This window comes from Nelusetta ayraudi, unplaced genomic scaffold (assembly GCF_046127955.1).
Source record: "Nelusetta ayraudi isolate G7.1 ecotype Tasmania unplaced genomic scaffold, CSIRO-AGI_Nayr_v1 ptg000002l, whole genome shotgun sequence".
Classification (NCBI taxonomy): domain Eukaryota; kingdom Metazoa; phylum Chordata; class Actinopteri; order Tetraodontiformes; family Monacanthidae; genus Nelusetta; species Nelusetta ayraudi.
Window position 1 is genome coordinate 9,635,938 of NW_027466052.1, and position 27,674 is coordinate 9,663,611.

The 27,674-nt window shown below is 42.2% G+C and overlaps 4 protein-coding genes across 5 annotated transcripts; all 4 read left to right on the top strand.

The window, feature by feature from the left end:
• Positions 1-1,109: 1,109 nt before the first annotated feature.
• thap11 (THAP domain containing 11) lies at positions 1,110-2,786 on the top strand. The gene is made up of 2 exons (XM_076022914.1): positions 1,110-1,251; positions 1,467-2,786. Exon 2 carries the CDS (start codon positions 1,472-1,474, stop codon positions 2,282-2,284), a length of 813 nt encoding a protein of 270 aa, XP_075879029.1. The 5' UTR covers positions 1,110-1,251; positions 1,467-1,471; the 3' UTR covers positions 2,285-2,786.
• Positions 2,787-5,344: 2,558 nt separating this feature from the next.
• Positions 5,345-9,288, top strand: nrn1lb (neuritin 1-like b). The gene is made up of 3 exons (XM_076022925.1): positions 5,345-6,233; positions 7,468-7,615; positions 8,228-9,288. The coding sequence occupies exons 1-3, from the start codon at positions 6,179-6,181 to the stop codon at positions 8,529-8,531; spliced, it is 507 nt and encodes a 168-aa protein (XP_075879040.1). The 5' UTR covers positions 5,345-6,178; the 3' UTR covers positions 8,532-9,288.
• A 2,166-nt stretch (positions 9,289-11,454) lies between these two features.
• LOC142886029 (putative sodium-coupled neutral amino acid transporter 8) lies at positions 11,455-16,396 on the top strand. The gene is made up of 10 exons (XM_076022938.1): positions 11,455-11,771; positions 12,549-12,747; positions 13,795-13,951; positions 14,028-14,132; positions 14,249-14,306; positions 14,880-14,994; positions 15,082-15,229; positions 15,317-15,519; positions 15,621-15,672; positions 15,901-16,396. The coding sequence occupies exons 1-10, from the start codon at positions 11,583-11,585 to the stop codon at positions 16,001-16,003; spliced, it is 1,329 nt and encodes a 442-aa protein (XP_075879053.1). The 5' UTR covers positions 11,455-11,582; the 3' UTR covers positions 16,004-16,396.
• A 4,312-nt stretch (positions 16,397-20,708) lies between these two features.
• cmtr2 (cap methyltransferase 2) lies at positions 20,709-27,366 on the top strand. Of its 2 annotated transcripts, XM_076022951.1 has the most exons (4): positions 20,709-20,756; positions 21,577-21,612; positions 22,367-23,617; positions 24,574-27,366. In XM_076022951.1, the coding sequence occupies exons 2-4, from the start codon at positions 21,583-21,585 to the stop codon at positions 25,609-25,611; spliced, it is 2,319 nt and encodes a 772-aa protein (XP_075879066.1). In that variant the 5' UTR covers positions 20,709-20,756; positions 21,577-21,582; the 3' UTR covers positions 25,612-27,366. The 2 variants fall into 2 exon arrangements, with proteins under 2 accessions (XP_075879066.1, XP_075879074.1); XM_076022959.1 differs by lacking the exon at positions 20,709-20,756 and having other exon boundaries at positions 21,594-21,612.
• The last annotated feature ends 308 nt before the right edge of the window (positions 27,367-27,674 follow it).

A 27,674-nucleotide genomic window follows, 5' to 3' on the forward strand; every position in this document is an offset into this window, starting at 1 on the left:
AAAATATGTCTGATAGTGATGTCTGCTACTCCTCCGCAGTTACCTTTTTTTTTTTTTTTTTAAATAATAATAATAATAAGTTTAAACTTTCCAAACTGCAATATGTACATTCCCCCGGCAGCATGTCAAATAGTATATATTATCTGATGAGCTGCTGTTAGCATTTATATGCAGGCTCATTTTCTCTTCAAGTGTCTATGGATTAAGCAAATTAAAAAGTCAGACATGAAAGAAGGGATCATCTCCATGCCAGTATAATTGTTTTCTAAAAAAAAATAAAATGAAAAGAACAGCTTCAAAGCAACATAGCAAAAATTAATCCTTTGATTTAATTTAGAAGACTGTCTTGTTTCAGGAGGATTCCAGCATGTACTCCAGTTTCATTAGAATTTTGAATATTTTAGTAAGATGGGTATCTCAAAGTCCAAATTTCATCTTCTGTATCGTCTCATATACGTTTGTGTCCTATTTGAAGTACTTATGTGTGACCACACGAGGGCGCAAAATACTAAGTAAGAGTCTTCAAAGGATCGCACCACACGTGAGTTCAACATTGTTAATTTAATGAGGATTACTTACACAGTCATTTATTCCAACTCGCAAACATCTGTACCGTACTAGAAAAGTTCTCTCACAAAAGGAAAAAAAAGGTGTTTTTTTTTCCCCATCCAGAAAAGATATTGTTGCCTCTTTATTTGATTTTGCTGCGTTTTGTTTGTAAAATGAAATGATGGCATAAAATTGCAATCTTAGATAATGTTGTTTTGAGAACTCTTGAGAACTAAGTCAAAGGACTGGAGGCATCCTGAAGAACTTTTGCCTCTTCTCAAAAAGGCTTCCTCAATACGTCTATGACGACCTGGACGACTAAGAACCTCTATAGAAGTTATTTGTAAGTGTTTAGATTTTACGGAGCATACATTTTCCCTTGGTCCTTAAAAAAATAATAATAATTAAAAAAAAATAAAAAAAAAATAAAAAAGCTGTATATAAGAAAAGCTAAGGCCTTAAGAACAATATTTGAAAGAGGCAATCGTTTTTTCTTCCCGTTTGGCACAGTATTAGATACTGACCAGCAGGGGCAGTAGTTCACAAAAGAGGCTTGAAAAAGAAGCCACAAGGAATTATGGGACTTTTAGTTCTCCATGGCGGTCGGTCGGTTGATAAGATCGTGAAGAACAAAACAAGGCAATAACCACCGAAAATAAAATATCAGCCTCGAATCGAGCATCAATTCGATACATACACAAGGTGAGTCGGGAAGAAATCGGTAGATTTCCGCCGTCGCACGAGAAGAAACGGTTCACTTTTGGCGAAAAATAAACAGGAAGTTGGTAGCGTTGTGGGACGTGTAGTTCCGCTTGCAGGCCAGCGAGCTTTTTTTCAACGCAAAGAAAAAAGAGAAACAATAACAAAACAATCCCAACTTCCATCTGAGAAGCTGTGTTTGGATTTTTACCGTTCAGCAACCATGCCTGGCTTCACCTGCTGTGTGCCTGGCTGCTACAACAACTCGCACCGAGACCGGGACCTGCGCTTCTACACATTTCCCAAAGACACCACGCTGAGAGAGCAGTGGCTGAGGAACATCTCCCGGGCTGGGGTCAGCGGCTGCTTCAGCACCTTCCAGCCCACCACGGGTCACCGCGTCTGCAGCGTGCACTTCTCCGGCGGCAGGAAGACGTACAGTATCCGAGTCCCGTCCCTCTTCCCTCTGCGGGGTGTGAACGAACGCCGGAGTCGGCGGGGCAGAAGCAGGAAGGCGACCAATACGGTGGCCGCCGCCACGACCTCCGGGATCGTTATCAACAGTGTGCTGGCTAGCACGGCGGATGTGGCCGGTGTTGGGGGCGAGGCGGGCGACGAGACCATCACCGTGGTTCAGATAGGCCACAACGGAGAGTACCTGGGCACGGCCAAGCTGCCCGCCGCGTCCGAGGGCATCACGTACGCCGCGACGGTCGACCACGAGCTGATCGCAGACGACGCGACGGTCGAGACCGTCTCCGGCGGCCACCTGCCGGCCGTGCAGTACGTCAGCGTCACCAGCAGCCCGCTGGATCACTCGTACTCGCTGACCACCGGCACCACGTCCGCCGAGCTGCTGCGGAAACTCAACGAGCAGCGGGACATCATCGCCTTGATGGAGGTGAAGATGAAGGAGATGAAGGCGACCATCCGCCAGCTGCGAGTAAACGAGGCCAAGCTGAAGGAGGAATTGCGGGAGCAGGACCGGCTGCTCTTCGGAAACCCGTTGCCACTCTGCTCTAGGAAGAAAGTCTGAGTGATGTTTGGTTTTTTGTTGGACTTTCATTGGGGTGCGCGCAGACGTGAGATTCCCCCCCCCCCCTTTTCGTATGGATTTATGAGCATTGACAATGTATTTTTGGCTAATAAAGCGTTTTTTCTTTGTAGGCCAGATGTATAAAATGTTCCGTGGCATATTAGAAGTACGCACATGCCATGATTGTCTTTCGCTAGAACCAAGGTGAACATGCTACCTGAGGCCCAGTGGCACAGCTTTAGGCTCTGAGACTTGTGGGACAACAGATGGGGGGGAAAGCATCAGGACTGCCTAGTTGGATAGATGGTTTGTCAATCGACGTCCCTGTTTGCTTGTTTGCCCTTACATTTAAATCAATACTATGTTGCATTTCAAACATTGCCTGGTCGATAGTTCTTGAAATTTTCAGAGGTGTTTTTGTGTGTGAACAAGACACTATATTTGGCATACATACAGTTTGTCAATAAAAAAAAATATTACAGTGATATGTGTTGCCGTTCAAGGTACCTCTATTTTTTTTAGGATGTTTGGGCAGCAGGAAACTAATGAATCACTTAAAAACATATTTAAAACATTTTTTTTAATAAAGTGTATCTGTTGGATACAAGCAATAAGAGGAAGTTCTGAGAAAAAATGTTCTGTTCTGACACTTTGTGCATCTTCAACTTGCACTCCAATGGCATTTTGTAAAGTGGAAATCATTTATTTGAGTTTGATAGGTGAATGAAGTGCCTGTTAAAGGTCAGGTGTCCTGCTTGGGACTGGTTCTTTGTCAGTATTAAACTTAACAGGAGATCAGGAGGTCAAACATTTCAGATTCCTCATTTTGAAGTGAAATTAATTTCGAAGCACACACAAACATGTCCTTTCAGTGAAATTGTCATGAAAAGAGGGTTAAAAAGAAATTTTATATTGAAGGCCATTTACTAAGAGCTTTACCGTTTGTTTATTTTTTAAATAGTGAAAATGAATGAATGAATGAATGAACCATTATGTTCACCCAAAGACATGTGACATTTAAAGTGGCTAACTGCATTATTAGCGTTATAACTGACAAGTTAATGAGTTAATTAGGTTAGTGAAGGAAACCTCAACATATGTTCAAAAATAACTGATTAAAACAAGATTAATTTGTTAGTGAGCAGTAAGAGAGTTATTTTCCATGGAGCTTTTGTCAATTAGTTACATAATGCATTTACTTGAAATGAACCGGCTTTCCATTTAAATCATGAACATTTTCATCACTATAATGTCGCTGCGAGAATTTTGGATTTCTGTGTAATTTTTTAAAATAAAAATGCTCTTAGTTGTTGCATTTTGATGTACCCCTGCAAATTCTAAAGATTATGCTAGGCGTCTTATTTTGCTGTTGCAACGTTAACACAATTGTTGAAAAAAAAATTTGGACTATATTGCATTGGGAATTATTCTTAGGTCTGCAACAGCATTTTTCTTTTTGTGTAGTTGCTCACTGCCCACACGCTCATGCTAATATTTGAGGTTATGTAAAGTACTAAGAGTCGAAGAACTTTTTCCTACTTCCCACATTCTAATATCAGAAAGTCAGGAGATGTTGCAGTGTGATTCATTACCACTAGATGGCAGTCGGCCTAGCACTCTAAGAACGGACGTTATGGTTTCCGATTTAATTTGCTTCAACCTTGCTGTGGACAGATTGGCTATCTGTTCCACTGTTTAATCATAGAACTAAACTAGTAATGAGAATGTAACGGAATTTATTACTGCAGACCCAGTCAAAGCAGTTACTCTGACTCACTTCCAAATGTGTGATTAAACCCCTCTTGTGATGTAGCTGAGTGAGAAAAGAAGAGGCACATGAATGGATTGACAGAGAGTTTTGGGCAGAGTGAGGGTTCAGATGCTAATCTCATCTGGATTTTTTTTTTTTTTTACTCCCCACAGTGTTACATAATGTAGTAATCCACGGCTGTCGATCAAGCTTGCGGGACTATAGCTCCCTCTGTGGCTCCGGCAATTCAAACATCCACGTTTAACCGGATGTATAGAAAATGCTGATGTCTCATTGTCTTTTTCATGGGACTCAATTGAAAGTGAAAATGAAATACACTAAAAAGTGCAGACAGCTATATGTGTGGCATCTGTTTGATGCCGTAGAAGAAAGAGCTGGCAAAGAAAAAAAAAGTTGCCATTGATTTCTGTTTGCTTGTTTTATATAGTTTTCAGCAAATCCTTCGTCAAACCAAAACAAACAGTTTTTTTTTTTTTTTACAATATTCCAAGGAATGAGTCTGCGGGCCTCCTGTGGCTTCAACAATCGAGTCACACACATTTTGACCACTATTCTGATTGCTGCTTTATGTGCAGTCTTACTGCTTTTATTTTTAACGTGTTTAGGTCATCTGCTTACCACTACAAGACACTGTAGACATAGTTTAGACATATTTACATTGTCTAAAATGAGAACTTTCCACACAGTGGACACATGTAACACACCTGTAACCTGACACTGGCGTGCTTTGAATCTGGCTGAAAACGTTGCCAACTCCAGACTGTGGCTCAGGAAAAGCATCTACCTTTGGTGTGTGACAGTGAGACAACGCTCTCAGCATTCCAGATAATCTGGAAATATTGGGAGTAGTCAGACGGGGGCTCTCTGCAGACCAGATTATTGCTATAATGCCCACCGTCCGTCTTTAGTGAAACGAAGGGTTAAACTTTAACAAGAAAAATCCTCTCCTCGCAGATTTGATGCCGTCAGCCCTCACGAGCGCGGCTCCCACATGAGAATGCAAGAGCATCATCCCATATTTGCTGAGTTAATACAGATGTTTCCCGGAAGAGTTGCAGCTGGAGCTCCTGCCAAAGTGGCTCTCCTGGTGTATTGATTTGTGGCAGCAGCTTCAGGCACAGACAGATTATTCTGGAGTTAATGGTTGTTTTAAGCTGCAGATTAACAATGAGTTGCCATTGCTCCTGTGTCAGTATGCAGGATTTATACTAATGCACAGTGTGTGAGCCATGGGGGTGGGAGGATCGGGAGGCCGAGAGAAACGGGATGGAGGTTACAAGGTGGATTCCTGCCATCCGAAAAAACAAACAAACAAAACAAAAAACGAGGATAAAACTTAACAGTTCACACTTCATCTGTCAGGGAAAACAAGCTGTGCGAGTGCAATTTGTCAAATATTAAAACTGGCTTGTTCTGACCCGCGCAGCTGTCGGGTGATTCTCACACAGCTTGCTGTTGTTCTTCCTGCGCCTGAACTCCCAGGTGAGCTTGATTCTCTTATCCTCTCTGGGACGTCACCCATCTGTCCACACACGCAGCTAACACAACATCGCCCCCATCGTGTTGTTGCCTAATCACGCGGGTTTTTTTTTTTGTTATTGTCTTATTTGCGTTTCGTTTTTTTATTTTGGTCACAAATCTTTGATCGCCAAAAGCTTGTTCGATCGCAGGTAAATGTGTAGGAACACGAATGCTGATGGTGTTACATTATTTTATAAATGATTCCTATTTCAGACGCTCTAAATACTAAAGGCCGGAAATGAGATGCTTTAATCCAGTGGGCCGTGTTGTGGCGTTGTCATTGGTCTGTTGCTTCCAAGCCCTCTATGGCTCTCGCCTTGTGCCCCTCCCTGACACGTACACACAAACACATACACACACACACACGCACACACACACACACACACACACACACACACACAGCATCCTCTTACTCGCTGTGATGCATTGGCCTCTTTCACTGTTAATCCAGTTGGTTTGTGCCTCCGTGCATTCAGCAATCTGAAGAATTCCCATCGGATGGCAGGACTCATCATATTTTAACGCACAGACCAAACACTCCTTGGTTCTTCTAGACAGTGGTTGACGCATCGGACCCTGTGGTTCGGAGGTGGAGAAGAAGGATGAAGTTCCAAATGGGCATGCCGTCACTGCTGCTCCCCATCGCTCTCAGCCTCAGTAAGGATGCTTTTTCATTTCTCTTGTGATTGTTGTGTTCAATTTCTACATTAATTTCTTTGGGTGGGTAGAAATGGTGGCTAAGCGGTCCCATTTCCTTTACCTACCACTGGGCAATTTTAATGTGTCTGAGTTGGACTAAAGCCAAAAAAACTGAACAAAGATAAAAAAAAAAAAAAAAGTCAGGTGTGTTTCTGCAACTGTTTCAGAGGTTCATTGCTAAATAAATGTTTGATTGGATGGCTGATAAAGAAGCTTACCTTTGATATGTTCTGAAATAGAGGAAAGACGGTTTTACAAATGCACTTAACTTAATGAATTCCCCACCGTGCGCTCATGTCCATATTGTCTCTGCTCATCACCGTGTATTTATACTGTATGTTTGATGAACGTAACGTAAATAAACTTTCTGTTACTATTACTCTGAAAAAAACAATAAACCAAATAGAGCAGCTGTACAAAAATGTTCAGATTTATACAAAAAACTTTTGACAGGAAGTAAAATCGTGTCATTACTTGAAGATGCGTACAAAAACAAAAGAAAATAATAATAATAATAAACATAGCAAATACAATTGAGTCTTCGCCTTGCGAAGACCTGCTCTGATCACTGATGTTCAGTCACTCTAGTCAGTGAATTTCAGACTCCACTGCCACAGCAGAAAAACAACATAATTCGGCTAATCTGGTTTGAGGTGTTGAACAGTCACATGAGGTCCAAGCGTCCACATTTGACGTTGTGCATTTTGAATGTTTACTGCCAGCAACTGTGTTTGTTCAAAAACTTGCCTTAAAAAAAAAATCCACTGGAGGCTCAAATGCTCCATCTTCTTATCTTCTTGGGCAGCCAATGTACAGGTTTGCTTTAAACCGTCTGTTTTTAGCCACTGGATAAATGCCCAAGTTACTTTTCAATTATGTCAAAGACCACTCAGAGTGGTGGGATGCAAGGTATAAGCTGATCAATATACTTAAGCAGGTCTTACATGGTTTTGTAGTCCTGTGAATTTGGCTGGGAGGATTTATAATCCCTCCAGATGAGCAGGATACAACATATTTCTGTATTTGTTTGATCCGTCTCAGATCCATCTCAAATGGGACACGTCAACGTATAAACATTGTTTTTCACTCCATCGGATGCAATCCCCAAAGGACACAATAATTTCGTACCTATGTTATCCTCCGATGATGAAATGAACCCGGCAGTGGTGGAACATGCTCTTCCTCTCTGCAGGCCTCCTTCCTCTGTGTTTTGGAGCTGCCATTCCCGTCTCGTGTGGGTCCATCTACAAGAGCTTTGCCCAGTGTTTAGTCACGCTTGGGGACAGTTTGGGACAGACAGAAAAAGACCCCAACACGCAGGACATTGATGCCATTTGCAGGTGTGTGAGTTTGTTTTCTGTAGTGACGACCTTTCAACAAAACTCTGTCTTGATATGTTTGTCTCATGGAGAAAAACAAAGTTTTATTGGTAATTTCAATATTTCAATAATTATTGGCACTGGTGATAATTAGTAAGTGGTGCAAAGTTAAGAAGATGAACAATTAAGTCAATCATTGTGGAGTTTTTCAACCTGTATTAAAACAGATGGCTGAAGAGTAAATGGAGGGGGGGAAAAGCACTGGAAGTGACCTCAGCCTCTCTAGGACAAATCGTGTTGTGGGCCAATAGGAAGCTAATCTCATTATCAAGGCTACTGGTTTCACACAAAAGTTGATCCTTTAATGTAATGTAAGAACAACCATTGCACATTTATCACTATTTGTATTCACATTAGAATTAAAACTAACCATATTCCCAGATGCCACGCTGAACTCTAAATTACTGGTCAAGCTGCTGATTAAGCTGCTCTGAGATTAGCAAGAGAACGTTTTTAAAACTCATTTTCTCATGAATTAGCTAGCTACATAAAAGCACAACGCTCTGCTCTGCTGAATTCCTTAGTAACTCACTGTTGACTAACTGTTCCTACTGCTGCGCTCGTTCCTTTAAGATCCTGGAACGCGTTCCACGTCTGTGCCAACTCAGCTTTGGCTGGCTGTCCCGGTGATGCAGCAGCTGTCTGGGAGTCTCTAAGACAAGAGTCCAGGAAGACACAGTTTTCTGGGAACCTCTATGACATGTGCGCCAGCCGCACCACCCTGCCGTCCAGCACCGTGCCTGCTCCACAGAGCCCACCCACGTCCGACCAGACCAACCAGGAAACGCTGAAAGGTCAAACGTGGAGGCCCGGCCCTGCCCTCGCCTCTCTGCTGTTTCCTGTGTGCAGCACCCTGCTGATTGTGCTCAAGAGCTAACCCAGCGTCGTTGTGTTAAGGATCAGCGACAGCAGCTGCAGTTCCCCTGCGATCCAGACTCAGTCAGACTTCAGTCGGGCTCCTCTGCATCCCAGTTTTGGGAGAACTTAAATAACTGGATGTACAGTGCATGAAACATTTGGATGGGTGATTCCTTTATGGACAAACTGTGAGATATATTTGAAAAAAAAAAACAAAAAAAACATGAAGAAATACATACGAATGAAGACAAATCTCAGCTGTAAATTATTTTCTGTCATTATGCCGCAGGGATGCATGTCTTTTAGGTCAAAGGAGATTTTGTGGAATGCTTCAACGCCAGGTGTTCAGATCTGGTTGTGATCCAATCAGGCTGATCCAGAAGTGAGTGTTACAGGAATGATTTTGTGCGGTGAGTTTAATTCATCACCCCGTGCGGCTGCTTTGTCGTCAGGAAATGAGATTTCTGTGCAGAAGTGTTTCAAAACTGAGCCCTGTCAGTGGGTTTCCAGCCTGGCAACGTGATGATGATGTGATGATGTTTTCTGTTAAAGTGGATTTCAGGTTGATGCTTAATCAAATCAACAACTCTTTACCTTCATAAGTTACACAGGTGACCACAAAGAGCCAGAGAAATAGCTATACCATTAAACTCTGAAGTCAAATGTCAAATGCACATGGTGGCATGTTTTCCTGATTAACTCTAAAAGTAAATGTTGATATATTTTAATTTTGTAAATTTGTCTAATTAAAATGAGATTTATGGAACCGCATTTTACATTTCAGTGACCGTTTTCTTTGTTTGTGTACCGCTGATATGTTTGTTTGTTTTTTTTGTTGCATGTTCTGGGTATAACATCTGTTACACATATGTAACACGTTTCTCTAGTGGTGTGTTGCTCTTCACTATTGCTTTGGCTCTCGACTTGATCAAACAGCAATTTGTTATGCTAATGCTACAACCCAGCCCTCATAAAACTCTTACTCATCTTTGGCAATTGTCTCTTGTGGTCATCGTACCTCTGCGCCCTTGAAGCCACTGTCTTTAGGGTGCGAGAACACAGGAAGTAACTGATGATCTGCGCTGCAAAGCAAAAGTTCAGGTTTAACTGGCTCACATCGAATTTCCGATGGAAATGCTAAAAGTCAAAGGGTATCGTTGTCCTTTTTGAACTGACTAGATATTTAAAAGGGTATTGCTTCCCAAACGTGTGCTTTGTAACTGCAAAACAAATTGGTTCATTACTGATTGTGCAGGAATGGGTTTGTTTCGCAATTTAGCATATCAGACATGTAAACAGCCTAAAATTGACCTTTCTCAAAAGTTTATTTTTTTGGATAATTTTTCATGTTTTGCAAAGTTATACTGTGTTGTATTTAACCTTTCGGAGAACGTTTAAATATCTATTTAATTCACACAGCAAAAACACCATGTTTCATTCACATTTTTGCTCATTAAATTTATTTTGAAAAAATTTAAGGAAAAAAAAAACAGAGGTATTTCTTTAAACATGCCTTTAGGATAGACTGTGTTGGTCTTCGGACTGTCCTTACAAGAGCCTTATAAGCCTCTTCACTCTAATCTCTCTATGTCCTGAATTTCACTTGAGGAAAATCTGCAGCCTCGTTACGAAATTTTGGAGGAAACTTCAGAGCGCTTGCATTCTGCGCGCAGCTGTTTACAGATTTCAGAGGAAGCAAACGTTTTGTTGTTCCTGTCGACTACCGAGAGTCCTGAAGATGCACAGAGACATTCATGGGCTGCTGACCAATGACAGTGACAGATGGTGTGTATCATCAGACACGGCTGGGATTACGTATTCCATGTGCTGTGGATTGTATTATGTGATCCATAGGACCAGGACTTTGTTTTCCCTCAAACAGCAGCTGTGACCACGTCATCAGCACTGCACGTCAAATCCTGTCCTGGGGACAGATTTAAATGTCGGCATTGTCTTTCTCTGCTTAGTCAACTCTGCACATCATTTTAATATTCTTAGATTATAATAACGGTTTTGCAGCTGTAAATATGCACATTTCCACTTAAATTGAACTCATGGTGAGATTTATGCATCTGTCATGGCTGCATAATGTGTATTCATCACGTTTTTATAGAGTCTGATTGTGGAAAATGAAAATCCCCCAAAAGATTCCCTGTAAAATACCATCATCTCTGTTTCTACACATCTCCTGGCCTCTAGATTCTCTTAACATGACTCAGGACGTGTCAACGTACGGTGCGTAACAGTGCTGACTCAGTGTTTCCCAGCAACACCACATCTTCTTCAGACGGTGTTGAAGAAATATACTCTTTATTCTAGCGTAGGCACATCTTAGACACAGTGGAGGTTGTATGTAGAAGGGCATTGTCGAGTCTTACAAAGTGATCTCACACACCTTGTAGAAATGCCACTTTATTAAAGAGGCCAACGGAGGCCCAGAACATCAGGGGTCTGTGAGGTGTTGCAGGCTGTCAGGATAAAGTGAAGTTATTTTTTCCTCAAAACAAACAAGCAGTGCAAAACAAACAAACAAACAAAAAAACACCACGGATTTCAATGCATAAGTGGCACAGTGCAATTTTACAACTGTTGAGTGCTTAATTATTTTTTTTAAAATTTAAATAAGGGCAACAAACTTGTCTGGTACAGAAATCTCTTCACATCATTAGAGGTGGTAGGGGTCGGCCTGACTATTGGCTTTTTTCCCACCAAAAAAGTGACATATTTTTAGTGTACCAATGCCTTATTCAGAGTAAGTTCCCCTCTGGCAGCTGCAGACCTACAATACAGATCAGAAATCTAAAGGGAGCAGGGGGTTGTATGGACAAACATCCTCACGTCTGTGGCAAATACGTCGCCCGAGGGTGAAATAGTGATGTTAGACCTAGTGAGACGTGGGCGCGTGCCTGTGGCCTATATATGCAGAAGGTTCGGACTCACACAGTTTGATCCTGGACAGACTGTGACGGAGCTGCCAAGCAGCTGTACCGCCCCGCAGACAGTGTACTAGAGAGGGATCAGTCAAACTTCTCTTCCGTGTCGCGACCCTTTGGGAGCCAGTTGTGGGGCCATGGAGGAACTGGCCCGGGGAAGCATCAGCCTGCTGGCCAGGTCCGCGTCCCATTCGGACCCTCCGAGGCTGGGCTCGTACGGAGCGGTGTTCATCATGCTGAAGTCAGCGCTGGGGGCAGGACTGCTCAACTTCCCCTGGGCTTTCCAGAAGGCAGGAGGAGTGACAACGGCCCTCAGTGTGGAGCTGGTGAGCAAAACACCTGCTGGATTTGAAGCAGATTTGGCTTCCCGTGTGCTTGTGTAACTTGCAGGAATCTTTGTCAAATGTTGCTTAATGATATTTTATGAGGTTGGTTTTCGTGGGCTGTTCTCTGTGTTTGGCCACATTCACGGTCCTTGTGTCACCCCTTGGTGTGAAAGAGGGACATTTTTCACAGGTGAGTGCTAATGAAGCTTCTAGTTTACGTGAAGAGCTGCTTATCTATTCAACTGTCACAACAGAATGTGTAATCTAACCATGTGGTTGTGTGTGTGTGTGTGTGTGTGTGTGTGTGTGTGTGTGTGTGTGTGTGTGTGTGTGTGTGCGTGCGTGCGCGCTGTATCATTCTTGGAAAGTCAGGCTCCCTTTCTATGAATGGACCAAATTGCCTCACAGTTCAGGGGACCCACACAGTTCTGATAGGACAGTTCCTATTTGATGCATGTGTTTCAAGTACGCTGCTGATGATTGATGCAAATCATTTAATGCCGACCAAGAACACTTGAAGCTATTTCTTCATCTTCTGGGATAAATTATGCCTCAAATGGTGAATATGCATTGCCACTCATCTACATTCTGGGCTAAAACCTAAAAATTCAGGTTCAGCAGTGGCTTTTTCTACTTTAGGCTCAATCAATGTGAAAACATCAGGGCTGCAGTCGACACATAACACTTGCTAAAAATGCTGACTGTATCAAGGACCTCTCTTAAATGTAAGTTGGGTAAATGGTTAAACAGTGATGTCGGCCAACACCCTGTCTGCAGGTTTCCCTGGTGTTCCTCATCAGTGGTCTGGTCATCCTGGGCTACGCCTCATCGGTAAGCAGACAGAAGTCCTACCAGGACGTGGTGAGGGAGGTGTGCGGGCGAGCCGTGGGCCAACTGTGCGAAGTCTGTTTCTGCTTCAACCTCTTCATGATATGCGTTGCCTTCCTGGTGGTGGTGCAGGACCAGCTGGAGAAACGTAAGTGCTGACCTGTCGTGAAGTAACTTTGGCTCCACAGTATTGCTTCTTATCTCCCTCTTTTAGCCACTTCAAGCTTCTGAGGTTTGGGAGGCACCGTAGACCTTAGTCCTGGCTAAGTTTATTGGAACAAACTGTTTGCACACAACTTTTGTTTTGTACTGTAGTGGTCAGTCTTGTGCTGGTAGGCTAATGGTAGTTTTATGCCGCAGTTTTATGGCTTGAGATCTATTCTAAACTGTGAGACAAAGCAAACGTTTATGTACATTTCCTCCTGTCGAGAAAAACTAATCAAAACAAAAAGAAAACCAAAAAGCAGTCACATGACACATGAAACAATATAAAATAATGACAAGGCTCAGCTTAATCATGTTACATTCCTTAAGAAAAATTTTGTTTCAATGTTGTTTTTCATTAGACATTACATATGCAAATACATGCAAACAAACAATAAACCGATCAGTAAATTATTAATAAAAGATAAATCCACCCACAAAACATAGGTTTTTATGATGTTGCTGGCAAATGTTGCTCAGAGTTTGTGACCAATTTTAAAGCCATTACAAATATCAAAAACATTAATCTCTCGCTGACCACAAAATCATCTCCACTTTAATTTTCATGCCAGCATAAGGGTAAACATGTGACCATCAGCAGTGAAGCAGCCTGCAACCCTTGCACATTTTTTCGTTGTTATTTCATCCATCTGAAATGCCCACATGCCAAGTTTATGTTGTTGCACTTTCTTTTTAAATGTTTTTTTTCTTAAAAAAAAAAAAAAAAAAAAAAGTTATTTTTTGAATTTACACACACCATCTGTCTCTGCAGAAAAACTCAAACACTTCTTGTCTTATTGTGATATTCTCAAGGGTGAAAGGCTCTCAAAGCATTCCCTGGGATGGTTTCCTATTCAAATCAAGTGTTGTGAAGGAAGTAGTTTAGCCTTTGGTGCTTGCTAAAAATGACCTTGCAGGATGCGTGGAGCCTCTTTCTTTATGTCCTTGCGTTGCATCCTCTGTCAAACTCTGTTTTGTTTTTTTTCTCTAGTCTGCATCTCTTTGTACGAGACCATAACGGGGTCCACTGATGGAGAGATGCCGTACCACTGGTACACCGACCAGCGTTTTTCTCTCTTCATCGTGTGCCTCGTCATCATCCTTCCCCTCTCCATCCCAAAAGAAATTGGCATCCAGAAATACACCAGGTATCCAGCACTTGTTCGACGCTCTTGGCCAACATCCAGCTTCTACATGATTTAACTCCTCTCTTCTCAAACCCAGCGTGCTGGGGACGCTGGCTGCAACGTACCTGTGTGTGGCAGTGATAGTCAAATATTACCTCATGGACAGCCATACAGTTGACCTCACTCCAGAGCGCAGCCATGGGTCAGTAGCACTGGGTCCTTGCATGCATGCATTTTTTTTCTTTTGTTTTTTAATAAGAAGGCTGTTGTTTCTTTGATTGCACCAGTGAATGTGAGCATCTTTATTTTATGTTTCAGTGTCGGTTCCTGGGGTTCAATGTTCAGCGTCGTACCAACTATATGCTTTGGTTTTCAGGTAGGGGCATCTTCTGATTTCAATGAAAATTCAGATCAGTTTTATTTGGCACATAAATATTAAAGTGTAATATGTAAATTTTTTACACTTGACATATTTGTGTATTTGGAAAAATCAACAGGGGACAGTATTAGTGAATCTTTTTTTGTTGTTGTTTGTTTGTTTGTTTGTTTGTTTGTTTGTTTGTTTTGTCCCAGAAGCCACATTCAATAATCTTTAATCCTAACTATTTTTTAAATGTAAATATTTGAGAAATAATATTTTTATATCCCTCTAATGTTTTTACATGGGGATTTTTATTTCTTTCCCTTGTCCTCATCATGGTCTTCGCCACTTATAAAATAAAATTGTCCGTCCTTGCATTGTAAGTGTTCTTTAAAGGAATTTTTCATACAAAATGAGACTCTTACATATTTATTCTGTGTATTTTGATTCTTCAATATTGTGATTCTTGCCGCAATCATAGCTGATGAATTAAAATATTGCCATCAGACATTATTGTCATTATATATATATTTTTTTTTATCCATTGTGGTATCTCTGATCACATGCTGTACCTGTGTGTGCCTGCAGTGCCACGAAGCCTGCATTGCCATCTACAGCAGTATGGAGAACCAGAAGCTCTCCCACTGGGTGTGCATCTCCACGCTCTCCATGTTCTTCTGTTTACTCGTCTACACCCTGACAGGTGCTTCCCTCTACGAAGACCAGCGAGCAGTGCATCATGGGACTGTCTCGAACCAACAACCATGTCGCCCCCTTTCTCTCTTTGCAGGTGTGTACGGCTTCATGACCTTTGGACGGGAGGTTGCCTCAGATATTCTGATGTCCTATCCTGGGAATGACGTGGTCATGATCATTTCCAGACTACTTTTTGGAATATCGATCATCACCATCTACCCGATCATTCTGCTCCTGGGAAGGTGAGCGCTACGTGGGTCAAGGTGTGTTCCCCCACTTGAGTTTCTCACCACGGGAACGTGTTGTCTCGCTGTCCATCTCCGGAACAGGTCTGTCATCCTGAACTTGGTTCTACGTCTTGAGAGACATCGGCGAGGAATAGTCACTCATTCCTTTGAGAGCCGCTGCAGATTCATTCTCACTGTGATCTGGATAAGTGTCACTGTCCTCACCGCCATGTTTGTCCCCGACATGAGCAAGGTCATCAGCGTCATCGGAGGAATCAGCGCCTTCTTCATCTTTATTTTCCCTGGTGACTAAAAGTTCTTTCCTCTCTTCGTTGTAATGTCAGTGTTTGCGGTCACTCTAAATGTGGCTAATTTGTGTGAAACTTGGTATGTCTTTATATTGCAGGTCTATGTTTATTGTTCACAATGCAAACTGAGCCAGTGAATCCAACTATCAGGTAAATACTTAATGCTAAATACTTGATTTTTTAGAGAGACTTGACCCTGACTCGTCATATCTAATGTTGTAAGCAGTTTTTCAGCTAAATCTATGTAACTGGTCAATTAAAGAGCTACATTCTCAAGAAATGTAAACATGATACTAGGACACAGTTGCAGCCACGCCATGGTTGGCAACATCATGTGAATTTGTTCACCACCCTCATCTCTGAGTTTTCTCTTCACAGGTCAATTTTGATTGTTTGGGCCGTCATCACCATTGTCGTTGGAGCCTTCATCTTCGGCCAGAGCACAACCATCGCTGTGATGGAGCTGCTCAACAAGTTCTGAACTGCCGAGCCTTTAGGTTTTACAGCCGTCCCTAGTTACTGCATTGTGACCCCTGAGCTGTCTAGTTTTCTAGTCTAGTTTGCACAACTCGAATTCTCACATGCTAAATGCAGTTTTTGTTCTACACATGACAGTAACAGAAACACATGCAGGGACACAAAGTCTTTCTTTGTGACATGTTGATCATGAAAGAAAGGAATCTCAATCGCGGATTTTATTTGGTTTTCAATTCATTCACAAGGCTGTATGTGTTATTCACACTTATTTTTGAATGTTTTCGTTTTATGTGATATGTTAAAATACAGTATTAAAGCCACGATGTTTTGGAGTTGAGTATTCAGTGTGGTTAGAACAACACCAGGGGGCAGTATTTGACCATATTAATACAGCTTTTTATACCTTCTTATTTTAAATGTGGAAGTATATTTTGGCAAAGCCAATAAGGAAACGTTGACATGCTTTCAAATGGTATTGGGGACACGTTTAAGAACATTTTCTATTTCATATAAGCAGATGGGAAGGTGCCCTTGCTTTTGACCTGCAAATGATTGTGTGGCCTCCCATTAGGCATATGATGCATGTCTGTCATGGACATTTTTTTATTTACACTTTCCCTCCACTGACCTCCACAAGGCCTGAATCACACATGATGTATTAAATCTGCAGTTTTCATTGGCCGCATATTGATGGTTGAGGTGTGCTGAATTTTATTGTTTATTGTTTATTGACTTCAAGCTTGAAAGAGTTATGCTCCATGGGCTGGGAGCATGCACATACTCACACAAGGACGGGAGTGCGTAACGATTTACAGTAAATCCAGAAAATGGGTGCTGTATGTTAGCCGGGGGGGCAGCGTGCTTACGTATCAGTGGGATTTCACATGGCCCACTTATCTCTTAACTTCATTGAAACGTAGACACTTAGTGAAAACAGACTCCAGCTCCTTATCAACACTTCAGCTTGGTAATAGGCTTGTTTCATGTGCTGCAGTGTGACCTCCCTGTAGGGAAAACATCAAGCTCTCATAGGCCGGCTCCTTGTTTGCCAACCAATAATCATTCATCCGGCTTCAAATTAAAAAATCCAGCAAATTTGAAGAGAGAGAGTGAGAGAGAGAGAGAGAGAGAGAGAGAGAGAGAGAGAGAGAGAGGACCACATCTACTTCTATTACGCAGCCTCTGTGCTTGAAACTTGACGTACAACTTTGCTTCAACCGTTTAATCCATTTCAGACCTTTAATAATTTAATACTGGCCTGACGGCCCTTTTTTGTTTTATCCCAAAAGAAAAAGAAACTCTGAGGAGAAATCTGCAGCCTTGTCCACAATCCAGGCATGAGTTAGCTGTAACAATCTGCCCTGCAGTGGACATGAATATGCAAATTTGGTCACAGCCCATCAAACACTTGTTAAGGCACTTTCCCTAAAATCACCAATGTCACAGTGGCGGCAGAGGTAAAGTCCTTTCATCTTTTCACAGAAATTTAAAGTTAAGGTGTCCCAGCGGGAACTAGCTGAGGTGAACTGAGCTGTCACTAAAGGAAGCAAGCCATCCTTTTTTCGTTCACTTTTAATACTTTTTTTTTTTCATTTTTCTTTGCCTGTGATAAATTATTTGCAATCTTTATTATAACACTGTCCCCTGTAGCCAATTTATTCCCTGAAAGATGACATGTAATTTGGGCATCCTGCACTCCTAATTTATATCAAAACGTCTTTTAAAATGTAAATGATCCTGTTAAGAGTGTTAACAAAATGGCTACGTTTTTATTTAGCCAAATTATGCGTGCGCGCGTGCATGTGGGTGAGTGGGTGTGTGCGGTGACAGCGCGTTTATTGTGTGATTGTTGACAATGGTGGTGTGGATGACCTTGTTTTTTATGGCATCAAGGTTATGACAAGGAGGCTGGGATCATTATGATGGAGATCAGATGCGTCCATCACTTGGTGGCTCCAGTCTTCATTCAAGTGATGACGGCAGATCTTTGACCTCCAGGCCGAGCTCAGCAAGATAATCGCTGCCGTGGCAATGAGATCAGGTGAAGGAGAGGCCCGCGTCGCTCCGTGTGTCTGCAAGAAGAGCAGGAGAACAGGAATATTGCAAGTGATCACAGGCAGAAGGACTGTGGTGCAATAGTTCTATGCAGCGTGCAGAATTAACTTGATAAATGTTTTCAAACAATAGTATTTTAGAATTTAAGATTATTATTTTAATCACAATGTATGAAGGGGAAAAAAAGATTTTCATGTGTTCATGGTTTTCATTTGAATTAAGGCAGAACCGCTGCTCACTGAAGTCTGGCTGGCTTGTCAGACCTTAAAAGCTGCAGGGATTTGACTAATTACATTTTATCACAGCACTTAGATATGCTTTTTTTGTTCTTTGAGACAAAGATTTGTGAGGCAGAATTAAGCCTGTCAATGCGTTCAAACACAGAACCCTGAATACACCAGGAAGGCAGTACAAGAAATGTGCGCCTCACTCATCATCCCTTTGTCTCTGTATCCAGTCACAATCAAGACAAAAATTTTTTTTGATATCCTGTTCTTTCTGTTTGCATCTTCACCATGTTTCCATTGTGCTGCCAGTGTAGTAAATGAAAATCTTAGGAGAGTAAATGTAGAGAATTTAAGGTTAAGTCTACGTAATGCACATCCTCTAAAAGTGTCTTCTGTGTGTCCTGGGCAAAATCCATGCCATCAGCTGAGGTTGCATTTGAGCCAAATGTTAATATAACACTTTCTACAGAGCCAGTGCCAGCAGGGCAACATTAAAACACACTGTTTCCATTTAGCAAGCAGATATCTGCTGACTGGCAATTTCAGATGGCGTTTGGCAGAGGCTGGAAGGAATGTCATTAGCTGATGGTATATTGTCTTTTTCTGTTAACAGCAGTTCACAGAAAATGTCATCTTTTGCAGCCACATTTTCAAACCCACATTGTTTATTGACAGTGTGATGCTGCGGCGCAAACATATTGAAATGACTGTGTGCGCAAAAACATATTTGTGATAATCAGCCCTTTGTGATGCCACAAAGAGTGTTGATATGTCTCCTAACTCTAGCAAGGTGTTTATGCTGTCTGATATCGTCCAACACCATCCTTGTTTGCGTCCCGTCCAAAACATGAAGCATCAGTTTTCAAAGAAATTTGGCTGTCATCAATTTAGTCCCAATAAATCTGCTCCTGCTTCTGTTTCTGGGCTGCCAAGCTTGAAAAAAATATCCCGAACAATTTCAGTGCTGATCTTTACAGAAAGAAGGTTATGTTTTTCAAGGCTTAACTGTGTCAGTATCTGAGACACGGCAGCGTTAGTAGTGGAGACCTGAGTAAGCTGAATGTCAGATGGAGCCCCAGAGTGGCTGCCCTTTCGGAATAATATACTACATTAAATAATTCTGTCCTCATTCTGCGTTTCAGGGCATGCAGCATTTTTTTTTTAGTTTGACTATTGACCTTTAAAATGTCTTTCACGTTAATTGTGGTAAACACAATATGCTTTTGCACTTCATTTCAGCAGTATCTGTCTCTTTTTTCTGTTTTCAAATGTATGAAAAGATTGTAATTTGCTGATAAGGTTTAGGCTGCTTACTGAATGCTTGTACAAGCTATGCTTTTGCTTCCAAGACCCCTGGCCATTGTTAAACCATAACAACTTCAAACATCTGCCTCAGCTTGAGTTTGGATGGTGCATTTGGTGGAATGGGGGCATTATGATATAAATAGAAGCCTACTTTCTCATTAATATTAAAGAGGTGACACTGTTATAGAAGCAAATCAGATAACAAAATGTTTACACCTACCTCTTTTGGAAATACTAATTGCACATGGATTTCCCAAAGGCCCATTATTTATGAATGAGACTCCCTCTGTCGGTGTCCTGTTTTTGCGGCTGACACATATTCCTCGCAATTTCCTAATGCCAAGAGTATCGACTGCAATTCCTGTAAAGTGAATGCTAAAAATTGGCAAATTGGTAACACTTAACCTATCAAGCTACTGGTATTTGTATATAGTAATTATGTAACATGATGACACAGATCAGATCACGGTGGATAATCTGTTAGGAAATATGGATGCACTCACAAATCCCACCAAAATACTGGATTAGTTCAGATTTCACTCACAATGTAAATTTATTCAATGATGAGTGAATAATTTTGTTTCAGTTGTGTGTGCTTTATCTTGCACTTGTCAAAAAAATAAATAAATAAAACAAACAAACAAACAAACAAACAAACACAATACAGCAGTATACAGTAAATTGCCCACAGCAATTCAAAAAGAATAACCAACAAAAAGACTTTGATTTATTTATTTATTTATTCAGTTCATGTAAATACATTTATTTATGGCTATTACATTTCCTTTTTGGTTCAGAAAAATGTTTTGTATTGACATCATTGTATCATTCAGGACCTCAGCTTTACAACACAAGTCCCGCTGAACTTTAATTTATGATATCCCCCCCCCAAAAAAAAAAATATATATATATATATATATATATATATATATATATATATATATATATATATATATATATATATATATATATATATATATATATATATATATATATATATATATAGTGAGTTCCAGCGTATTAATTTGCTCTTTGGGCGATGCTCTCGGTACCGAAATAAAACTATGTAATACGCCTTTAAGACAGCGCGCATGCGCATCTCCTTCCCACAGTCACGTGAACACACCACGCCATTGGGCTTCCTCAAGTCAACAAAGGTCCGGTGAGTCCGTCTGTAAGTAGTTTGACTGTGTTCTGTTCCCCGGTAACCGACCTACAGATCTTTACAGGGCCACACATGCCTCTGAAAGCCAGTTGTAGATATGGTTACCCTAAAAAAAAAATACAACAAACACAAATCAGAAAGAGTCTTTGCAGCTTTACACTCTTCTCTTCGATCATGTCTAAGTGTCGTTCACCATGCGCACATATTTATGTTTCTATATGATTTAAAGGAAACACGGCGTTAAGGTGCCAGCGGGACTAAATACCTAACAACACAGCACACTTGTCTGTCTCACGCTTTACTTGCAAAATATACGGAATACAGACGTGAGTTGGACTGCATCGTGTTACTATTTTGTTTTTGTTTTTAAATGAGAAACAAATAAAGTAAGAGTCACGCTCGGTCGGAGTTGAAAATATGTTGTCTAAGGGAACACATCAGCGCAAAACATTATTCCATGTCTCTTTCTCCTTCAATAGTCATTTGCCTTAAATAAAACACTGGCGACAGCATCCAGACTCGGATGTTAGTTTAACTAATTCTAAAATTAAAATAAAAAATACAGTGGTGGAAAAATGTTTTTGGACACCTCATGCATTTGTAACGTCTGCAGGTGTAATTTGATTTAGTGCAGCCACCAACATTTACCCACATGCTGCACATGTGCTTTTCCATCCAGCTCAAAAATGGATTTGTATGCTCTGATCCTGCTAAACATTTTGAAACACACATAAAAAAAAAATATCTAGCAATATTTAATGACAATAATTGTGTGTTCGTAAAATTGTACAAGGTGTCTGAAAACTTTTTTCCTCTACTGTACAGAGTGGAATGGATGACTGTCTTGCACACTTGCAAAGCTAAACCTAGTGATTTATTAGAAGTAGTTGATGAATGTGCTGCCATTAGCCATATACCAACCAATGATTGCCATTCATCATTGAGTCACTGTTCACTAATCAAGAAAGTACCCAGAATTCCATTCTGCTGCCTTGCATCGCCATCTAAATCATGTGCTTAGCAGCAGAAGATTAGCTCTGGGCTTGGTTTGGTTCTCACTGTAATTTTGTCATGAATTAGGGATTGTGCTGTAATTACATTGCTTGTTAAAGTCAATTATCAGCAGTCGTGGTTTTGGTAAAATGAGTAGCATCACAAACTGACCACAATGCAATTTTGCTGTGCTACAGCATCAGCTGTAATAAAATGCAATTCGGTCATTGTAACATCTTCTTTTCATCCCATAAAATAATTTAGATTCTTGTCATCATTTCACATTTTCAATTGTATTATTATTATTTTTAAATGTGATCCGTTGTTATATGATGAGGCAATGACAAACGTGCAGTGTGAGCTCCGTGCCCTGAGGGAACCACATCACCATGAGTCGACATCAGTAATTCAGCGGCACTCATGCGTGCAGAGAAAAACGAAGGGTTGCAGAGCTCAAACTCTGAATTAATCTCTTGAAAAGCTCCATACAAATAGAGGCTGTCATTATTAAAATGCAGTTTTATTTTGAGTTTTTCTCATATGAGCAGTTCATATTAACACTTCACAATTCCATCACTACGGTCCTCTAACTGGAACATTTCCAACCACAGCAGGTGTTTATAGGATGAACTCATGCAATGGAAGGAGGAGGAAAGTGGCCAAGCTGCAGCAATCCAGCTCAGTGGAAATGGACCCTGACACAAAGACTGAGGTCTGCGCTCTTTTTGGAAAAGTTAAAACCTATGTGAGACCGTCCAGTGGGGAGTGGTGCGTTCCGGACCCAAATGTTGCCTTAAGATATCCGGCGGTGAAGCACTGTCAGCTGCAGGCCCTGAAGGCATCGCTGAACGCCGTAAAGAACCAGCTCAGCGACAAAAACGTGCAGGTCTGGCATCAGCACACAAACTCCACCAACCGAGCTGGCAAGGTCATGGGTGCGGTCCGCTCGGCAGCCAATGCGGAGATCTGCACTCAGGCCTGGTGCAAGTTCTTTGAGATTCTGGGGTCTTTCAACCTGCTTCCAGTGGAGGCTCTTCAGAATGGAGAGCTGAACACTGTCCACCTGTGCGAAGCTCCAGGGGCCTTTATAACTGCTCTCAACCACTACATCAAAACCAGAGAGTCCACACGCTTTTGTGATTGGAGCTGGGCGGCCAACACGCTGAACCCGTACCACGAGGCAAACAGCGGGAGCACCACGATCGCGGACGACAGGTTGATTGCGAACACGCTGCCTTGGTGGTTCTTTGGCTCAGAGAACACAGGGAACATCATGCTTCTGAAGCACCTGCGGGAGCTGCAGAGGTTTGTGGCCAACATGAACAGGGTGGATTTGGTGACGGCGGATGGCAGCTTCAACTGTCAGGAGAACCCGGACGAGCAGGAGGCGCTGGTGGCGTCGCTGCACTACTGCGAGGTCACCGCTGCACTGCTGCTCTTGAGTCCGGGCGGCTCCTTGGTCCTGAAAATGTTCACCCTCTACGAACACGCGTCCGTCTGCTTGCTGTACCTGCTCAACTGCTGCTTCGGCTCCGTCAACGTCTTCAAACCTGCCACCAGCAAAGCCGGCAACTCCGAGGTCTACGTGGTGTGTCTGAACTACGACGGCAAAGAAGCCGTGAGGCCTCTGCTCTCAAAGCTGATCCGTAATTACGGCCCAGATCAAGCCAATCGGGAGGCACTTTTCCCAATCTCGGTTGTCCCAGAGTCCTTTCAGAGACAACACGAAGAGGTGTGCCTGTACTTCCACACGCTGCAGGTGGAAACGATCACAGAAAACCTCCGACTGTTTGAGGGGATGAGTGTGGAGCAGAGGCAGCGGCTGGACTACATCAGAGACTGCACGGCTCTGGAGTACCTGCATCGCTTCCAGGTAGGATGTGTGCAGACCATCTGCTTTTTATACCCCTTATTCTGCTACTTTATTTTGAGGTTGGGTTCACACCTAAAGGCCCCTTTCCTGATCCTTATCAACGCAAGGATAATCGCGTTGCAACTCTTCTGTTGGTCCAGTTTGCGTTCGCTCGGGCTAAACTCAAACAGTCCAGGAGTTGGAAAGAAAAAATCATGTCACCATATATGTCATGGACATAAACTCCCTTGCTGTGTCTTCAGTACATTATAGAACATCGTCCGCTTATTTTGTTTAATGTTGGTGCTAAGCTAGACCGCACATCAACGGATGTTAATGGGCCGTGCATATGAATGGCTGGTAAGCCTGCGGGTATTAAATAATGTTTTTATACATGCATATCGCGGAAGACGCTCTGCAATCAGACAGTTGTATCAGAGAAGAGGACGAGGGTTAGTGAGAGCCGACCAAGACTTGTTTTCTTTTGCTGTACAGGATCAGCTGGCGAGGTAAGTGCTGCGATTCGGGTTCACATCACAAATAAAAGGCTCCAGAATTCACACAGTGCGATCGTTTAGTCTGCATCACAGGCCTTGGCCATCGTTCACACCGACCCAGAGAGTAAACACTCCAGGGTTTAGTTTAACCGGAATATACGCAGCAAGTGTGAATGTGCCCTAAGTTCATTGCATGTGTTTTAATTGGATTGTTCTCAAAGTTAAATATTACTTGAATTGAATTGTTGAGTTTTTTTCATTACTGCAATATATATTTTTACATTAAGAAATATTTTCACATGGCAGAATTAATCCCCGGCAATGTGTCATTAAAAGTAACCAGCGGTCAGAAGGATTGGGTCACAGGGTTCTTTCATGCGGTTACCAGTTCAAACTTTTAGAAAAAGCTACAAATAGCAAAATTCCTGCCTTCACACACACATTCCTAGCAGGAAAATGACATTGTGTGTGTGATTGCAGGTGGTCCATGTTCCTCGGTGTCGATGGGTCTCTCGCAACACGGTGAGTCCCGCCTGCTGCAGCGTCTCCGCGGGCCGACCTCTGGGGCAGAAGAAGCAAATGGGCTCCTTCAACGAGCGTCGGGAATTAGAGACGCTGAGCTGGAGCCAGCGCATGGAGAGGGGTTGCCATGCCGCCTGGGCCCAGAGACACTGCACTGAGGCTGCCGGGACGGACTGCGTGCTGACGGGACCCCTGACACAGTGCGAAGTCAACACGTGGTACGTCCTGACCGGATCTGCGCTACCCGCCGTCACAAACTCTCCCTTCTGTGAAGGGGAACTGCTGAACCTCCTGAATGAAGCCTTGAGGGACACGGCACCAGACTGGGCTTGCCTTCCTCGTTGCGGCTCCTGTCACGCGCTCAGCCCAGCCTCCGTCTTATCGGACGTCGCGCGGCTCTGCACAGCCGAGGGCGGCGAGAAGAGACAGTGTCTGGTGTTTGGCAGCAGCTTAGCGTGGAGCGCCTGCGAGTGCGAACCGGGGGATTTAATCCTCAGATTTTCTGCAGAGCCTTCATTTCCTAAGAGCGGCTGCATCACGCTACACGACGGGGATCCGCAGTACCAGCAGGAGCTGCTGGCTTGCGTTGTGTCCTCCCTGCAGAGCCTGAACTCTGGGGACGCCCTGCTGCTGCCCGCGATTTCTGCATTGACTCGAGTCACAGCAGCTGCAGTGCACTGCCTGCACGTCTGTTTCCACTCGGTCACGTTCAGGTGTCCACGTCCCTCAGGCCGAGTCGGCAGCCTGCTAGTGTGCGTTGGCTTCTGTCCCGAAGCCGCCCAACAGATACTCCCTGTTCTCACTAAGATCCAGGACTCCGTGGGTCTGCGAAGGGCAGCGGAGGACGCGGGTGGAACTCTGCCCCATGGGACTGATAGACAGGTGCTGCAGTTTGTTCCCATGGAGGAAATGCTCACTGGAGGGTTGACTGACTTCCTGCGGAGCATGAACGCTGAAATTATCCAGCAGAAGCTGCACTTGCTCATGCAGTCCTAGTGCAGCACGGCGAGCTGCGACTCGCTGCACAGCATCACTTCAGGGGCCATGTCATTGTCTGACAGCGTGTTTGACTCTGACTGAACCAGCAAACTACTGCAGCTACACAAGCCTTTGGCAGTTTGTCATCTGCGTGTGACAGCAGATCTTATCAGGCTTACATCATGTGTTTCTGGACAATGTAGTACGAAGCAGATTTTTTTTTCCCCGACGCCATGCTTGGTTTACTAAACAACTACTGTCCAATCTTCGGGAACATCATGTTGAGTTTACACAGTTTGGTGCCTTGAGTTTTTTTTTTTTTGTGACATTCCCAAAGCAGAGCATAGATTTTTTGAGAAACAAAATAATGGCTTCCTCAAGGTTTGTTTGTCCCATGTGATCAAATCATTTGGAGACGGCGAAAGGTTAAGTCATATGGTTAATTTATAAGGTTGTATACTGGTCACCCTGGCAGAATCTTTTTCAGTTTGGTCTAAAGCTAAATTTTCATTTTAATGCTTTAATCATTGATTTTTGGATAATTATTTTTTTAGATGAAGTGGCTGATTTTCATCTGATTAATAATGTAAGGAAAAGCTACATCACACATAATGAAGGAGACATAGATGAATACATAGTTTAATCCAGATAATAATTCACATGATGGTGACAGTTAATATGACTCTCAGATGTTATTGATTTTCCCATCAGACTTTTTTTTGTTGACATCTTTGAATTTGGCAAAAGGACATACATTGGCGTTAGTCAGACTGGCAGTGATGTAAGAGTTTAAAAATAATCTGTCCGACTATTTCGATTTGTTAAATTGAACAGTTTTAATCCAAATATTGATATAAATTTATGTTTACTTATCCTAACAATAAGATTTGGTAGGATTAATAGCAGTTATGGATAATGGAATACGTTTCAACCAAATACTCGATTCAACAAATTGATTTGTTCATCCTCATGTTTTTGTTTATTTTGAAAAGTTATGTGGTTTCAGAACTCTAATCACATAAATTATAAAGTTGTAGCCAATTGTCAATGTCCTTTCCAAAGTACATAGACGTCAATCAGTCGATGTTTAGGAATGATTCTCTACCAGATTTCTCAAAGTGCTTTTTTTTTTCTTTTCTCCATATTATTAATTATTATTGTCAGTTGAAACACAGTAAAATTGGAAATACTTTCAGAACAGCCAGACATGGACACTGTTGACTCATGATACGATTCATGAAAAGCTAATTATTTACAGAAGTAGACTGAGAGAATTCATAGGGCAAAAATGGTGCAGTCATTGCTTTTCTCCTTCTTTTTTTTTTGAGAGGCTGGATAAATAACAGTTTCACCCTGAGCACCATCCTCCCTTCTGGCATTCACAGATGGTTTGTGTTGAAGCCCACATCATAAAGACAGTGCAGATTTACCCTGAAGACCCATTATTTCATCACATGAAGTCTGCGATCTGTTTGTCTTGCTGCCATCATGCAGCTTATAGCCAACCTACTGTTAATTATTTCATTTCTCTCGTTTGTTTCCCTGTAAGAAAAAAACAACAACTTTTTGTCCGTGTAAAGAGGACCTTCTGTGGGCACTCAGATGTCAAGAGAGGGGGCTGTTTAAATATAACTACATATTTTAGAGTACAGGTGTGCATCATCGTGTTTATCAGGATTTTTGTTTTCCTTTCGGTGTCATTACATAAACTTTGTCGGACGTGGAGTTTTATTTTATCCTTTCATTTATACAAAAATAGAATAAAAAATTAAATGACGGAAGAAGTTTTCTGTTTTCCTTAAGGTTAAGGCATACGGCGTTCTGTGGAAATTAAGTAAAAACTTTATGTCTGCCTTTCTCCTCGCACACTTTTCAAGAAACCAAATGACAGTTTGACCACTTGACAGACGTCCTTTGGAACCGATGCTCATTACGCGCTGGAAAGCAACACCGAGAGATGAACGCAAACTGTAGTGACAGCTCTTCTATTCTGAGAAACTTAGCAGGTGTGCTTCCCATGAGGGTGCAGCGAGGCAGAGAAAACTTTCATCTGATCCGATGCTTTTCTTCAAGCTTTTCCA